Source organism: Juglans microcarpa x Juglans regia, chromosome 4D, assembly GCF_004785595.1.
Source record: "Juglans microcarpa x Juglans regia isolate MS1-56 chromosome 4D, Jm3101_v1.0, whole genome shotgun sequence".
Classification (NCBI taxonomy): domain Eukaryota; kingdom Viridiplantae; phylum Streptophyta; class Magnoliopsida; order Fagales; family Juglandaceae; genus Juglans; species Juglans microcarpa x Juglans regia.
In genome coordinates, this window is record NC_054600.1 from 33,751,356 (window position 1) to 33,768,123 (window position 16,768).

General features: G+C 38.1%; 1 protein-coding gene across 1 annotated transcript in view; it reads left to right on the forward strand.

Annotated features, from left to right (window-relative positions):
* The window catches only part of LOC121261278, a 38,727-nt gene extending 22,199 nt beyond the window's left edge, over positions 1 to 16,528 (forward strand). The window contains exons 25-36 of the mRNA XM_041163572.1: positions 46 to 128; positions 255 to 359; positions 1,231 to 1,459; positions 2,056 to 2,424; positions 3,458 to 3,559; positions 4,566 to 4,709; positions 5,405 to 5,493; positions 6,242 to 6,324; positions 12,888 to 13,003; positions 14,180 to 14,265; positions 15,100 to 15,199; positions 15,865 to 16,528. Of these exons, the coding sequence (XP_041019506.1) occupies positions 46 to 128; positions 255 to 359; positions 1,231 to 1,459; positions 2,056 to 2,424; positions 3,458 to 3,559; positions 4,566 to 4,709; positions 5,405 to 5,493; positions 6,242 to 6,324; positions 12,888 to 13,003; positions 14,180 to 14,265; positions 15,100 to 15,199; positions 15,865 to 15,930 (1,572 nt within the window). The 3' untranslated portion in view covers positions 15,931 to 16,528. The remainder of the gene's footprint in view (positions 1 to 45; positions 129 to 254; positions 360 to 1,230; positions 1,460 to 2,055; positions 2,425 to 3,457; positions 3,560 to 4,565; positions 4,710 to 5,404; positions 5,494 to 6,241; positions 6,325 to 12,887; positions 13,004 to 14,179; positions 14,266 to 15,099; positions 15,200 to 15,864) is intronic.
* Positions 16,529 to 16,768: the final 240 nt, after the last annotated feature.

A 16,768-nucleotide genomic window follows, 5' to 3' on the forward strand; every position in this document is an offset into this window, starting at 1 on the left:
CTGGTCAATGGTGATATTGAGTTTAATATTTGGGGCTTCTGACAGATTGATGTTGTTCCTGTCTGGAATGCATGGGGACATGCTTTGATTCGGATGGAGCGTTATGCACAAGCTCGTGTGAAGTTTAAGTATGTAAAATCCCAGTAATGTTTTAGATGAGTTGCTTAATAAATTAATGAGATACATGTTCTCTCTCATTATCAAGTGGAAATGTAGATGGTCTTCATATTTGTTTCCCTTCCAATGATTTTCAGGCAAGCCCTTCAATTGTATAAGGGTGATCCTGCACCTGTCATTTTAGAGATTATTAATACAATAGAAGGTGGTCCACCAGTTGATGTTTCAGCAGTTCGTTCCATGTAAGATATCATGCAGCTTTTACATAAGAATTCCTATATTTATTTCTGCTTTGAGCTTCTGTTGATGTTGCTGTTGAACTTGTAGCTGAGCCATGTCCCTAGATCCATGCCAGGCTAAGTTTTAATTTATAGGAGATCTTGGCCCCTGCTAGTTACAACGTTGGCTTGATATTTGCTGAAAGCTTTGTATCTTGTATATTGCAATACTTCCTAATACTGTAGAATAACATATAATTAATTTGAATTAGCATAATTGCACACCTAGAACTACTGCCACTGGCTGCCAATTATCATGTACTCTGACACTTTAGACTATAATCAAGTTGATTTATTTTGTCTTCTTGGATGAGATCTTTTCATCAAAGAAGACCATTAGATAAAAAGTAAAGAACAGATAACTAACTTACTAAGTATTAAGTCCAACTAGACGTTAGGTGAAAATTCTTGCATCACCTGCCCACTTGGGGTGGGTTACATGAAATCCTCATTGCCATTGTGATATGTGAAGTGAGGAATCTTTTGGTATTCCTACGATAAAAGCTCAGGTTTTCCAAAGATCCGCATAGTATATTTGCATTCTAAGTGAGATCTGTAGTCAACTGCATCAAAATTAACTACATCTCTTAGCAACATTGCTGTTATAGATTCACGTTCTTCTTGTCTTGTACCTTGTTAGACCAGTTGAATCCTTTCGGTTGTGTTTCTATATGACCTTCTATGCTGACATAATTCCAGTCGCTTTTTGGTTGTGAATAAGTACAAGTACATTTAAGCTATTCAAAACAAATTTTCTATAACCAAGACAAATGTAAATACAGTTGTCAGATTCTATTTGTTGCTTACATTCTGACCAATGAAAGATATACTGCAGGTATGAGCATTTGGCCAAAAGTGCACCTACAATCCTGGATGATTCTCTTTCTGCTGATTCATATCTCAATGTTTTATACATGCCATCTACCTTTCCACGCTCAGAGAGATCCCGACGGTCTCAGCTGTCCACGGATAATAATTCCTCCCAGAGTTCCGACTTTGAAGATGGACCTCGCAGCAATCTGGACAGCATTCGATATGTTGAATGTGTTAACTATTTACAAGAAGTAAACTTCAACTTTTCATGACCAAGCTTATCTTTTTATGTCTGGCACTTAGATACCAGTTCTTTTCTTTTTCTTCTGGATTTAGGCTAGCAGATATCTCATGAATTAGTTTAGCAAATTTAGTTCTTATTCTGAGCACACATGGACATGCTTTTACACAGAGAAGTCAATAGAGCTGTTAAAGACTTACGTTTTTAAGAGGTTTATCTAGAAAATTTGCAATATAACTATGAAGAAATTTCAAATACCACTTACTGGACATGCCATTTTGATATAGCCAATTTGGTATCTTCATATCCGAGAATCCACAGATTCGACTCTGCTTTGTTCACAAAATATTGAGTACATAAAAAAGAACGATTCTGGCTTAAAGTTTGTTGTGCTATTTATTTTGATCCAGTATCTAGAATTCTGTTAAATCTTTTCCAATATTTCTCTTTGACCCTTTAGTCTTTCCCCATATGCTGTTGACTTCTGCAGGCAGTATGGTTATCACTGTTTTCAGTATCTCTCACCAGCATAGTATTTTAATATTAATTTTCTAGTTTTATTCATGGTGGTCTGGTTCTAAATATGCCATCTTCTAATCTTTGCAGTATGCACGCCAGCATTTGCTGTATTTTATGTTTAGGAATGGTTACTACAATGATGCTTGTATGTTGTTTTTTCCTCCAAATGCCGTTCCTCCCCCTCCCCAACCATCAACGATGGGGGTAGTTGCAACTTCATCTTCATCTCCTCAAAGACCTGATCCTTCAGTGACTGATTATGGGACAATTGATGATTTGTGCGAGTTGTGTGTTGGTTATGGTGCGATGCCTGTTCTTGAGGAAGTGGTTTCAACAAGAATGTCCTCAGCAAATCCGCAGGATGTGGCAGTAAATCAGTATACAGCTGCAGCCCTTGTCAGAATTTGCACCTATTGTGAAACACACAAACATTTCAATTATTTATACAAGTTTCAGGTAATTTTTTGAGATTATATTTTTTAAATTTAGGCTGAAAATATAAGTATTTCTACTGCTTTGATGGCTGTTATAACATTCCTCTTGTCCTTCTCCCTTCCCCTTCCCCTAATAAAGATGTAGGTTTGGGTGGAATCGACAGTTTAAGTCTGTTTAATTATTCATCTTTTGACATTTTCCCTTCGGGCATATTGCTGACTCCATATATCACAGATCATTTACTCTCTCTCTCTCTCTTTCTCTCTCTCCTCCCTTATGTTTACTCTAAGGTACTAACATTTGCTAGAGCAAAGCTGCCGGGTGATTCAATAAGCTTTTTTGGATGAGAAATGCTACAGCCACAAAGATATCGCACAAAAGTAAATCCACAAACTGACCTGGCTTGATGTGATACGTTAGATTGTAAAACTACTTTTATTGTAAAGTAGATCTAACGTATCATATGACGTTAGATTGTAAAACTACTTTTATTGTAAAGTAGATCTAATGTATCATATGAAATCATGCCAGTTTGTGGGTTTACTTTTGTGGGATCATTTTGTGGCTAAAGCATTTATCTTTTTGGATATATTGTTAAAGAATTCGTACAGATATGGGGTTGAACTAGTCTAGTCTGAGTGGAGGGATGTTAGGCAAATGGAATGGTCCTATATTCGTTTTGAACTGTTTTGAACATGTTCATTTGACATTGTTTCAGCAGTAATTCCTCCGTGGTTGTCCTTCATATATTGTAGGTTTGTATATGAAGTAGTAAGAGACTTTATATTTTCTTTCTCCTTTTAGCAGCATTCATTTTTGGTCAAACATGAGTTGCATGTTATTATTCTTGTTCTTTTTCATTTTTCACTATTATGCTAAAAAAAAAAACAGAACTCTTTCATTGATTGAGTTAGTTGAATTCCTATTTTTTCCAAAAGATTGTTTTTGGCTGAATTTTGATTGAAACTATTTTCTTGCTTCAGATTCATTTTAGGTGGATTAATCTGAGGTCTTCTTGGATTTAGTCACTGATCCAAGTTATGTAATGGTCCAGGTTATTAAAAAGGACCACGTTGCTGCTGGACTTTGTTGTATTCAGTTGTTTATGAACTCTTCTACACAAGAGGAAGCTGTGAAATATTTGGAACATGCTAAGGTATGTCCTTTATTATTTGATCTGAAATGACCTCAGTTGGTCTAATTTAGAGTAGAACGATGGCATTAGTTGGATAGCTTGGGAATTTCAGCACCATTGCTTGAGAAATATGGTTACAGTTGTTGGAGATTGTGTTTGGGTGAGTTTGGGACCGATGGAGTAATGGTTTGGAACGCAAGTGAGAGAATATGCTATGTATGAGGACTTTCCCAGATCTTATAGATGGAATAGCAACAGGTTAAAATTGATGAATGGGAGGGGGGAAGTAGAAAGTAAACTTTTTTTTCTCTTAGCAGAAGAAAGAGAACTTCACAATGCTCTGTTCTTTGCAAGTACAATAGACACATTTGATGTGCGATAAATTTATTGAAAAGTGCAGAAAGGGGGCTTCTCTAACACATGGTTTGTTTTAAAGGGCTCAATATGTAAATATCATTTCAAGAAGCACTGACTTGCTATAGACGCATCTCTTGAATATCAGTACAAATTATTTGGTACTGTGACAAGAATAGTAAAGTTACAAACCTTATGTGGACAGTAGTTCAAGATTACGGCAATGCCGTGATTAGAATCCTTGTTAAGCACTAAAAAGGGGGGAAAAAGAGAAAAAAATGGACTCTTCTGATCTTTAGTCACAGATATAAGAAGCCTTACTAGTCAAAACACATGCTTAAAGCTATTGAAAAAATAGACAACTAGCAAAGGTTTGCTAGGCCAGGCCAAAAGGCCTTCCCTTCCCCCTCCTCCCTTTGGGGTCAAACACAAGGGGATCTTATTTTGTTTGCATCACAATGCTCTTTCTTTGGAATTCAAGGTTGACATCCCTTATTGAAAGCATCTTTGCGTGCTTTTTTTCTTGCTAATTTAACAATGTACTTAGATAATACAACTTTGCCCAATAACATGGCTAATTTGGTAATACGTGCTTCATGAGTTTGTATGTAGTTTTTCCGTTTTTATTATAGATCTTTCCTTCTGTCATTGATTTTTTTCCCTCTGGTTATAGATGCATTTTGATGAAGGTTTGTCCGCCCGACATAGAGGAGGGGATTCTACTAAGCTTGTCACAAAGGGTGCTAGAGGAAAAAGTGCTTCTGAGAAGCTTACTGAAGAAGGACTTGTGAAGTTTTCTGCTCGGGTTTCGATTCAGGTAATGACATCTACTGGATATGGAGCAAAATTTATTACTTGTAAGCTGCTAGCAATCCTGGAAGACAATGTTCAAATATTCGGTGAGGACATTGGTGGTTGAAGGGTATGCTGATGAATATGTAATCAAAACTTTTAAAAAATATATTTTGGAAGATTACCTTTTCACTTGAGCAAAAATAGTTTTCCTCAGCTGAAGTTCATGCAAGCATTGTCAAAATTTGAGTAACCAAAGTTACATGCTTCTTAACTACACGCATAATGATGATTTTTTTGTGCTAGTCATCATAGCTGTATGTGCATGTGGACATTGATCTACTTTTGCGCATTGCCTAATAAACTGATTGGTTACAAATTCCCAAAACATGATAGTATATATGAATGTGATCTATCATCGTTTACCATTTATATTGTCAATGATATGTACATTCTTCTTTCACGCAAGCATTGTCAAAATTTGAGTAACCAAAGTTACATGCTTCTTAACTACACGCATAATGATGATTTTTGTGTGCTAGTCATCAAAGCTGTATGTGCATGTGGACATTGATCTACTAATGTGCATTGCCTAATAAACTGATTGGTCACGAAATTCCCAAAACATGATAATATATATGAATGTGATCTATCAATGTTTACTCTTCTTGAAAATTTCATTGGTCAAGTTCTCACGAACATCCTTTTGATTTGTTATAGGTGGAAGTTGTGAAATCCTTTAATGATTCAGATGGGCCACAGTGGAAATATTCACTTTTTGGGAATCCAAATGACCCTGAAACATTCAGGTTTGCGTCTATGAAAGCCAGTCTCAAGTAGTACATACAGAAAGAAAATGTCGGTTTTAATCAGTATAGTTCCAACTCTTTGTGTTATTTAAATATTTTATTTTTTAAATATTTTTTATTAAGTAATTGAAAATTTTATTACGAAAAGCAAAAGGCAGAGCCGAAATGTTATTTTTTGATGATGGATGGCAAAACTATTAAATGGAGAGCATAGAGTGCCACATTAGAGCTTCCCAAATTTGTTTCTTAGGGACATGTTTTAATTATTTGTGTTTTAGTGTTAATGAATGTTCAATGGATTTTTTCCCGTGTACCTGGATTATGCCTATTTCTATCAATAAAACTTGTTTACTGATAAACAATATGTTCAGTGGATTTTTTTACTTGAATATTTGAATAAATTGCTTCCTATTAATAAATAAGGCAATTCGATTGGGAATGGGGGCCTCCTGGACATAGGCTATTGAACATGGATGTAGTCCCCCTTCTCTCTCTCTCTCTCTCTCTCTCTCTCTCCCCCCAAAATCTATTTATCCATCTCTCTAAGACAAACCTGTTGGTAATCTTCATGGCTAAAATGGTACACTTTTTCTATGAATGTACATGGATTCCAAACTATGAAATCTTATGGGGTTATAATTTAAGTCGGTAAAAAAGGCTTTGCATTTGTACATTCTTCTTTTGTGGAATACTATCTCCAGAAATGTATTTATATACTAAGAGAGACTTATTTGCTGCTGCTGTGCAGGAGAAGATGCCAAATTGCTGAGACTCTCGTGGAGAAGAATTTTGATTTAGCTTTCCAAGTGATATATGAATTCAGCCTTCCTGGTAGCCATTACATTATGATTTCCAGTTCACTCTCACACTTCATCATAGTAGCATAGCTTTTGGAATTACTATTTTGTGCTTATATATATATATTTTATAAGTAAACGATTGTATTAATAATAATAGGCATACCCCAAGTGCACAAGATGGTATACAAGAGATAACACCTATCTAGGAAGAAACAGAGGATACAAGAAAGTCATGAACATCACGACCATTAAAATCTACAGCTAAGGCCCATAGAAATAAAGTTCTAATAAAAACAGATCTAAGTTCCTCTATTGTGCGCTCCTTGTTTTCGAACGTCCAATCATTCTGCTCCTACCACAAACACCACAGAATACAGATAGAAACCATCTTCCACACAATTTTGATTTGTGGGATACCTCCCAGCATTGTCACTGAGGTGGGCATAACCCAAGCCAAGTCTAATATGCAAAAAACTTCATCCCATAGTCCTCTAGCAAGCTCACAATGCAGTAAGAGATGATCCAAGGTCTCGCCAATTTTCTTACACATGTAGCAACAATCTATTATGATCACCCTGTGCTTCCGCAAATTATCCGTCGTCAAAATCTTACCCCGAGATGCTGTCCAAGCAAAAAATGCCGCTTTAGGAGGTGCCTTGTTTTGCCAAATCTTTCTCCATGGAAACTGAATGTTTTGCAACTATGTGAGAGACTTAAAGAAGAGCGAACCGAAAATGTGCCTTTACCTGTGGGTACTCACCACAACGAGTCAACAACTAGAGTGCTCGATTGCAACACGGAATACAAGAGACTAAAATATTCCTCAAAGCTACCAACTTCCCAATCTTGGGCCGCCTTGTTAAAGTTAATCTACAATTGGACCTGGTCCCCATATATCACCATTACATCAGCCACTGAAGCATCTTTCTCACTTGCAACACGGAAATCCGAAGGGAAGGATTCCTTTAAGGCATTATTCCCACACCAAAGGTCACTCAGAATTTTATTCTAGAGCCATCTCTCAACACAAGTCTAGTGTGACGAGTAAAAATCCCCCACCCTCGTCTAATGTGTTTCCACACTCCCACTCCTTAAGCTCCACTTACCTCTCTAGTGCACCAATCCCGCCACACACATCCATATTTGCAATCAATCAACAACTTCCATAGGGCTTCCGGTTCCATATTATATCGCCACAACCATTTCCCAAGTAAGGCCTGATTAAAAGTCCTTAGATTTCTTATTCCCAAACCACCAAATGCGATTGTGGAGCAGATCTTATCCCAATTGACTAGATGAAATTTGAGTTCATCCCTCATGCCACTGCAGAAGAAATCACGATAAAGTTTCTCAATCTGGTTTGCCACACTTCCTAGAATTGGGAATAGAGAACGGAAATACGTTGGTAAATTAGACAAGGTGCTCTTGATTGAGGTGATCCTGCCACCTTTGGATAAGTATAGTTTCTTCCAACCAACCAATTTATGTTCTATTTTTTTTTATCACTGTATCCCATATAGATTTGGCCCTTGAGGCAGCCCCCAATGGGAGACCAAGGTAATGCATAGGGAGAGAGGAAACCTTACATCCAAGAGTGTTAGCCAGGTAGTGGATGTTACGAACATTGCCAACTGGCACCAGCTCTAACTTGTCAAAGTTCACTTTCAAACCTAACACCGCTTCAAAACAAAGTAGAAGTGCCCTAAGTGCCCGAACCTGGTTCTGGTCTGCCTCACAAAATATTAGTGTCATTTGTAAACAGAAAATGAGAAATGGTAAGAGTACTCCTATTGGGGTCAACAACTGAGAATCCAATCACAAAGCCATTAAGGACCACAGTCGAGATCATTCTACTAAGCGCCTCCATAACCACAATGAAGAGGAGGGGGAACAACGAATCTCCTTGTCTTAGGCCTTAGGAGCTGTTGAAGAAACCAACTAGACTATCATTCACCAAAACTGAAAATTTCACTGTTGAAATGCACCAATTGATCCACGAACACCATCTCTCCCCAAAACCACAACTCCTAAGTAAGTAGAATAGAAAGTCTCAATTAACGTGGTCATATGTCTTCTCCATATCTAGCTTGCATAGGATACCTGTATTGGCGGATTTTGGTCTACTATCTATACATTCATTGGCAATGAGAACCGAGTCCGATTTGCAAGCACCTTAGAAATTATCTTGTAGACCCCATTCACCAAACTAATAGGCCGAAAATCATTAACCTTTGTTGCCCCAATCTTCTTAGGAGTCAGTGCAATATATGTGGCGTTAAGGCTTTCCTAAAATTTTTCCACCGAGAAAAGTTCCTGGAATACCTTCGTTAGATCATCCTTCACCACCTCCCAACATGATTGAAAGAATCCCATAGAAAAACCGTCTGGACCTGGTGCTTTGTCTCTTACCATTTTTCTCACCACTCCATGAACCTCCTCCTCCTCGAAGGGCCTCTCCAACCAAGAGACAGTATGTGGCTCAATTGACTCACAAATTTTTCCATTTGGCTTTCGCCGCCACCCTTCTTGTTTGGTAAGCAATGTTCAAAAAAATCATAAACATGTTCTCGAATCATAAGAGCCTCCATACAAGCCACATCATCTATATTTAGCATCTCAATGTTATTTGTTTTCCTATGAGAGTTAGCCACTCTATTGAAGAACTTCATATTTTGATCCCCTTCTTTTAACCACAAAGCTCTTGATTTCTGGCGCCAAGAAATTTCCTCTAATAAGCTCACTGCACACTTTCTATATATATCTATCTCCATCCAATCAAATACGTCCATAGCAGCCTCTGCTTTCTTTTCTGAAGCGGCTTTCTCGATAAGAAAGCCTAGCCCGCATACATATATATAAAAATAGCATTACATTAGTTGTTGCTTGCTGATGCAGCAAGGGAGGGTTAGACTATACCGCTTTGCAGATGCAAATAGGTGCCCCCTTTGGCTGCTCCTCTTATTCCATCACCGATTGCTTCTAGCGGCGGATAATAGGCAAACCCTTTCTAATTCTGATATCAGCTCTATCTTCTGAGATAACTCATATGAAAATAGAACCTGGTCCTCTTGTAACCTCTCTAACTCTTGTAGCTCCACCAACATGGATTTCTTCCGTTCACCTATGTCACCAAAGGAAAGAGAGTTTCAAACCTTTAAATCATTTTTTAAAGTTTTTAGTTTACTTGCAATTTTCAGCCACATTTTTTCGAACTTGAAGTACCGACGCCTAGGGGTGTAAATCGGTCCAGTCCAGTGATGGATTTTCTCTAGACCGGATCGGGCCGAAAATCCATAGGGACCGAACTGGACCAGTAGCTATCGGTTCGGTCCGGTCCGTTCAGTCTGGCCTAATTATTTTATTATTTATTTCATCTTTTTTTTTTTCAAATACATTAATAAAAAAAATTATTTAAATTACTAAATTAAAATTAAGTGAATTATTAATGTGAATTATGTAACTAACTCATTCTTTTACTATAATTATATTTATGATGTTGATAGTTATTACTTACTAAATTAGACTTTACTTTTTAGTATGCATAATTATTAATTGTTGAGGTGGATACTGGTTTTGGAGCTGAAAATTTGAGAAACAGTGAGTTCACTCGACTGTCGCTCGACCTAGCAGTTGAGCAAAGCTCAACCCGTGAGTTCGCTCGAGTATCGCGCGACAACGGACTTGAGTGAGACACAAACCCTAGTGTTCGCTCGAGCCATGCTTGACACCCCGTTCAAGCCAATGTTAATGAGTATCAAATAATTTCATTATACATAGATTATTCATACTTGTTTGCAACTTAGGTACTTAAAAAAAATTACTTAATTATTTGAATTAAGTGTAAATAGTAGTGTATGTATGATTCTATGAATGTATGATGTATTAACTATTTACATATAATGACATAAATTATCACATGATTTATGATTTATTATTAATTGATAGCATATATTATTTTATATTTTATATGGTCAATGATAATAAATCAGATGAAAATTACATCATTAACTTATAGAATTACTATATAAAAATAATATATTAAATTATTAAAAATATTTTTAAAAATATATATAGGGGTTCGGTCCAGTCTTGTCCAAAATTTGTAGACCTTGGGACCGGACCGAATTTCATCGGTCCACATATTTTGGGACCGAGACCGACCAGTCCAAAATTCGTTCCGGTCCGGTCGGTTTTGCCGGTCCGGACTAAATTCTTTACAGCCCTACCGACGCCCTTCTTGGATACCCCCACAATCCAACAATATAGGAAAATTATCCGAATAAAGACAAGGCAACCTCTTTTGACATATGTCGGGATAATGGATTTTCCATTCCGATGAGACTAAAAATTTGTCCAATCTAGACCATGACTGATTATTGCACCACTTGAATGTTCCCCCCATGAGAGGAATATCCACCAAACTCAAGTTGAAAATACACACTGAAAATTCTAACATTGCTGGCCGCAAACTATTTTCTCCAGAACGTTCACTTGGAAACCTTGTAACATTAAAATCCCCATCTATGCCATGGAAGATCCCACCAGCTATGAACTCTAGCTAATTCTTCCCATAAGAACCTTCTGGTGTTGTCCATGAACTCCCTAATGAATTCCTCTATTTTCTCCACCATCCTTCTATCCCACATCACTAAAACACTTTCAGAAGTGCCATCCGATGCTAGGTAAGCCCAATCCACATATGGACAACTCCAGGTACTTCAAATAAGTCTTCTTGTAATAAATTTCAGCTTTGTTTCTTGCAAACATACTATATCCACCTTTCACTCATGAAGCAAATTTTTTATACGAAGACGCTTATTGGCCTCGCTGAGTCCTCAGACTTTCCAAGACAATTTAAGTTGGTTATGGCCCACTTCAATGGTAGTGAGCAACGCTATGAATTGTTCTTCAAATCCCTCACACTCCATCCCCACACAACATTGAATTTCCTTTACCTTGTGTAGAACCCAATCAGAAACACTAGACTGGGTAGGTAACAAATAGTTAAGTGGTACGGGTGCCCCTTCTCTAGTAGCCCACTGCAAGCCCATTGGCGTCCCCATTTCCTCCTCCTCAAAACTAATCCCACCCTCCCATTCAGAGAGTCCCTGCAATGGAATAATCGTCTGTGGAGGTTCAACATCTCCTACATTGCTTCCCAAGAGAGAGAACTCATCGGAGGGAACATCTCGCCCTCCACAGTTTGCTTCAGAACCTCTGCCAAGGGGAGAACTTCATCCCTGCTGCTTATTGGCATTTTCTGGCTGAGATAAGGCTAAGATCCGGCGCTCGGAGGTAGAGAGACAATCAAATCTCTTTCTAGGCTTGCTTCCGATGACGACTCCACCGATGCCGTCACCACCTGGGTCACCATCGCATGTTCCTCCTCCCTTCACAACAAAGTCGGAGCCTTCTCCGATGAGGATACCAGACTCCCGCCGGTGGAAGACTGTGGATCTCCTCCTTCACGAACTCTCCATATGGTTTGGGTCCCCTTTACATTCCTTCCATCTTGCCCCATGGGCTAAGACCCAACGAATCGGCCCACATGCACTGTTGTTCCACGCTGGTTACAATTCTCACGGGCTGCTGTCTCGCTACTGGGACCAGCATTGAACGGGTCCAAGCCTGTATGACCCTTTGTAAGCTGCCTTTCTCTAATAAGGCCATGTTCCTCCAAACTGAAGCCCGTTTCAAAGCCCCTTTTCTCCAAGCCCACACCCACAACTCCTTTTTCCTCTTCATACCGTATTAAAAGGTCCACTCTGTCCTGCAGCAAACAAAGTTGCTCCTTCACGCCCAGCAGCGTAGTGTGTACGCTCCCCCTCTGCCAGGCCAACAGCAGGCCTGGCATTGCCACCCTTACACTGCACAGTGCATGTCCCTATGGTATGAGGATCTATGCCATACCCTTATCCATTACCCAGACTTGCAAAGGCTCCTCTCGGAACTTCCCTAACGCCGCTACCTCCACCCCTGTCACTGTGTTGCACCATCTTCAATGATGCCTACAGAACCTCCCTATAGGAGCGATGCTGTGGCTGAAGCACTGCCACCATAGGTGCACTACCCCTGTTACGTCTTCATTTACGAAATCCCACAACGCCTCCATCATCCTCCTCCATCCCTTCCCCACCACCTCCTTTGGTACGAAGATGAAGCTGCGCTTGCTACCACTATTGCCATGTACCAACCGCGAATATTAGAGCACCTCCCTTCCTGTACCGTGGTATAGAAATCCTTTGTTGCATCCTTCAAGCAATCCTCTAGTGCTTTGGCAAGCCACTGCACTGTGGATAGCCCCATTCTCACTGTATTGAGCACATTCCAGCTTCTCTCAGTAACGAGCAAAGAACTTCCCTTGAAAATGAAAGAGCCTTCGATTCTATCAGCAAGTGTTTAGGAAAACCCATTCTATTCACCCCAACAATTCCAAGCTTGCTGAAATCTCGCCATCACAGACTGTAGACCATCATCAGAGAGAAAAAATGAATACTTTCTCATCTAAGTTTTGGTTGTATGGAGAGAACATTTTGGTTGTACTATATATATATATATAAATATAAATCCATATATTCTTCTCATATCTTGCAGCTGTTGATATATACGCTGGAGTTGCTGCATCACTTGCTGAGAGGAAAAAGGGCAGTCAATTGACAGAATTTTTCAGAAACATAAAAGGCACAATTGAAGATGATGATTGGGACCAGGTAATGAGATTATATATATATATATATATATATATATATATATATATATAATGTATTCTCTTCATATCTTGCAGCTGTTGATATATACCATTTATATTGTTAATGATATGTTCAGTTGGCTGAAGAACTGAAATGATAGTAAACATTTTAGATTTGGGGTAATGTATCATTAATGGGGTCTGCTTGTTGGTGGATGCTGAGCATGCTTTTAGAATGATGAAGACATTTTTTTTTTTTTTACTTTGAGAAATGCAACAAGTCAAACCTGTGTGGGTCGGTCAGCCATTAGGTAGCCATGCATGTGACTTAAGTCTAACTTGGATAAATTCTGATGGCCTGCTCAAAATATTTACAATTTGTAATTTATATTTGCATCCAGAATTAGATTGTGAATCTGTATGAAGGATTCTCAAAAACTGAATCATGTTGACAGAAAAAAAAAAAATAATTCTGTGCCTTTCTAATGCTAAAATTATGTTTTATCAGGCATGCAGTTTTTTTTTTCTTTTTATTATTACTCTCCCAATTATGTTTAGTTTAATCTTGCTTGCCTAGCATTGCACATGCAAATAGGCATAATATGTGGGTCATCAGCATCAATGACAGAAGAAGGTAATAGTATTGCCTTCAACCACTTGATGGCTGCTCATAGCTTTAGCTTTTAGCCCTTCAGAACTTCCTTGATTTCTTAACTTTTTCTAGTTAGATATATCTGATGCATCCTTCTCCCGTACTTGGAAAGTACCTTTTGATTGTCAATAAGATTTATCTTACTCATAAAAAGATAGCACCATCATCATCCATGCATTTTGTATAATACAGTTGGACGAGCACAAATGTTGGAAAATTTGAAATGCGGGGGGATTAAACTAATAGCTTAGAGCAGAATAATTGAGCATGATGCTGGATTAAAATGCTCAGACGATTAATCATGCTGGTTATGCCAACACATGTACGAACTTGTCAGTTTATCTGGGAAGTTGTACCTGCTTGTCACATTAAATTGTTAACAGAGTTACTTCTAAAAAAAAGTGTTACCAGAGTCTTCATACTTACATCAATCGCCTCGCTTGTTCTGCAAGCTTGGAAAATTTTAATATTTTGCCCTACTCGCAATATACCCTCTTTGTCTAATAAAATACAAAAAAAAAAAAAAAATGTTGGGCGACATTGCAGGTCTTGGGGGCTGCAATAAATGTTTATGCTAATAAACACAAAGAACGCCCTGACCGTCTCATAGACATGTTAACCAGCAGCCACAGGTAATTGTTTCTTCAGCTACATTATATACTTTTGGTTATCTCGCACATATGGAGTCTTGTACTGTCCATAATTATTTTTTAGTGAACTTAAATGTACGTGACAGTCTGTCATTAATGCACTTGTATGCGTTGCCTATTTGACATCAGCATGAAAACCGATTGTGGTAGGTTGTTTTCAGGTTAGGTCTCTGGACCTATTTTAGCATTTTTGGAACATTTATGATTTTGTCTCCCAAAAAATTTAGTCTTACTGACTTCTACACACACACACTTTAAAAAAAGAAAGGTTGACTTTTAACTATTTTTCATGGGGACGTAAAACAGGTTCTGAAAAAAATCAAGAGGACCAACTCTTGTTCAAGTCCAAAGTAATGGACTGAAATTACTATTGGGACAGACATGCTTGGTAGACAAATACATGGAGAGTCATTGCCACCCACTTTGTTTGGCTTTTACCCTAGTGTATACTTACATTGTGTCCTCTGTGTACGTCTCTCAGTAGTTTACTAAGTAGTGTGAAGCTTTGAATTGGGGAGGAGCAATGCATTTAGCAATGATTAATTAATACTGCTTTGGTTAACAAATACAAAGTATTTCTGTTTATTTCATTCTATTATTTTACTTTCTAACGGGTAAGTTATTAAAATTTTTCTGACAAGTAATTTTTTATGAACATGTGAGAATGGTTGCATCAAATAGGTGCTTTAGTTTACACCATAATAATGATATCATAGTTCATAACTTATATGACCATATTTCTGTCTATACCCATTATTTTCTTCTCTGTTTCTATGCGAGACATCCAACACATGTTATCTTGACTTGTGCATGCAGGAAGGTTCTGGCTTGTGTGGTTTGTGGTCGTTTAAAAAGTGCTTTCCAAATTGCTTCTCGAAGTGGAAGTGTAGCTGATGTTCAATATGTAGCTCATCAGGTTAACCTTCATCTAACTTCCTCTCTGGGAACTTAAAAGTTATTTTAAGTTTTAGTTGGATTGTGGTGCTCCTCATTTTGAGATCCTGTTTTGGTCCTTCAATTACAATACATTAAATGTAGTTAATATTGCCGTATACGATGCCCCTTTTGAAACTAGAAAGATCATATGCATGTATAATTGTGGTGTAAAAAGAATTGACTATAAAAATATGGAAAATAAAAAGTGACTGATGAAGTGTATTAGCTTCTTCTGTGTGCGTATATTAATGGCAACATCTGATCAAAAAATATATGTTAATGGCAACATCAAGCCAAAGGAGGTTTGACGGCCCCACTCCTGACCCAAGCTGGTGTCAAGAGTCAAAATCAAGCATCTTCCTATGAGCAGGCTGCGTTTGAGTGCTGCCTGAAGATGTTAGATTATATAATGGTACATATGGCTTGTGCCTCGGAGGGTTTGGTCCACTTTGATGCCATTCTTTGGTCTGTATCGCATGACCCAGCAGGTTATTAATGGCATGTGGCATGCCATTCTTTCCAAATTGCATTGACATGAACCATCCGCATTGTCCAATCTGACTTTGTTTTTTTTATTTCCTGATATTTATCCCATTGGATCAGAGGGGAAATTTTCTTATCCTTGTGCCAATTGTTGTTTTGCAGGCATTACATTCAAATGCACTCCCTGTGTTCGATATGTGTAAACAATGGTTGGCTCAGTACATGTAATTTGCTGCTAGAGAGAAGAATTTTATTTTTGGCCAAGATGAATTTGAGGGCATTGGAATTTCAACGGCCACAGTTTTCAATAAAGTGGATCGCAGTGAAGTTACTTGAAAGTGCTTTCTTAAAATCGATGACCCCTGAGATGTTGAAAACAAGGGCTTATACCGTCATTCGTTTTCCTATGTGCCATTGTTTTGGTTCCGTTGCCTTTCTTTGCCTGCTATCTGGCATTGTTTAGGTTACTTTCAAATCGTCAGGAATTTTGGGTTGGCCTCATCTTATGTAATATGTTGTAACTTGCTGTTGGGGAGGATATATGGAGAAAAAAATCAGTCACGTGGCCCAATAGAAATTGCAGCAAGTCATGAACCATCCCGAGATCCTGAATCTGACTCCATTTGGATGTAAAGGGTTACAGTTCTGCCACAGCTAGAGTTGATTTGCGTGCCAATGTATAGATAATGAAAGAGAAGAAACGAAAATCGGCATGATATGCACATACATATATGTATTCCCTCTCACGGGTAAAATTTTGACTTTGTAAAATACGAAATTGGTTCATCTCGTTTATCAATGTCTTTATACATATTTCGTTATAGTTCCCTCAGGGAGAATCCGTTATTGCTAGGATCTATTAATGATGTTAAATTAGGTCCCCCATGGAGAAACCCTTATGCAAGGAAATAAAGCAAGACCTTAAATTCTTGCATGGGTGCTATGATCTGAGCAGACAGCATTTTTAGGCATTGCAGTGCCTACGAAATATAGCCAGTAGCGGGAGAATCCATTGTATATTTCCTTCTCGAGACTTCACGTCTCACTTTCATACCAAAGATATTTG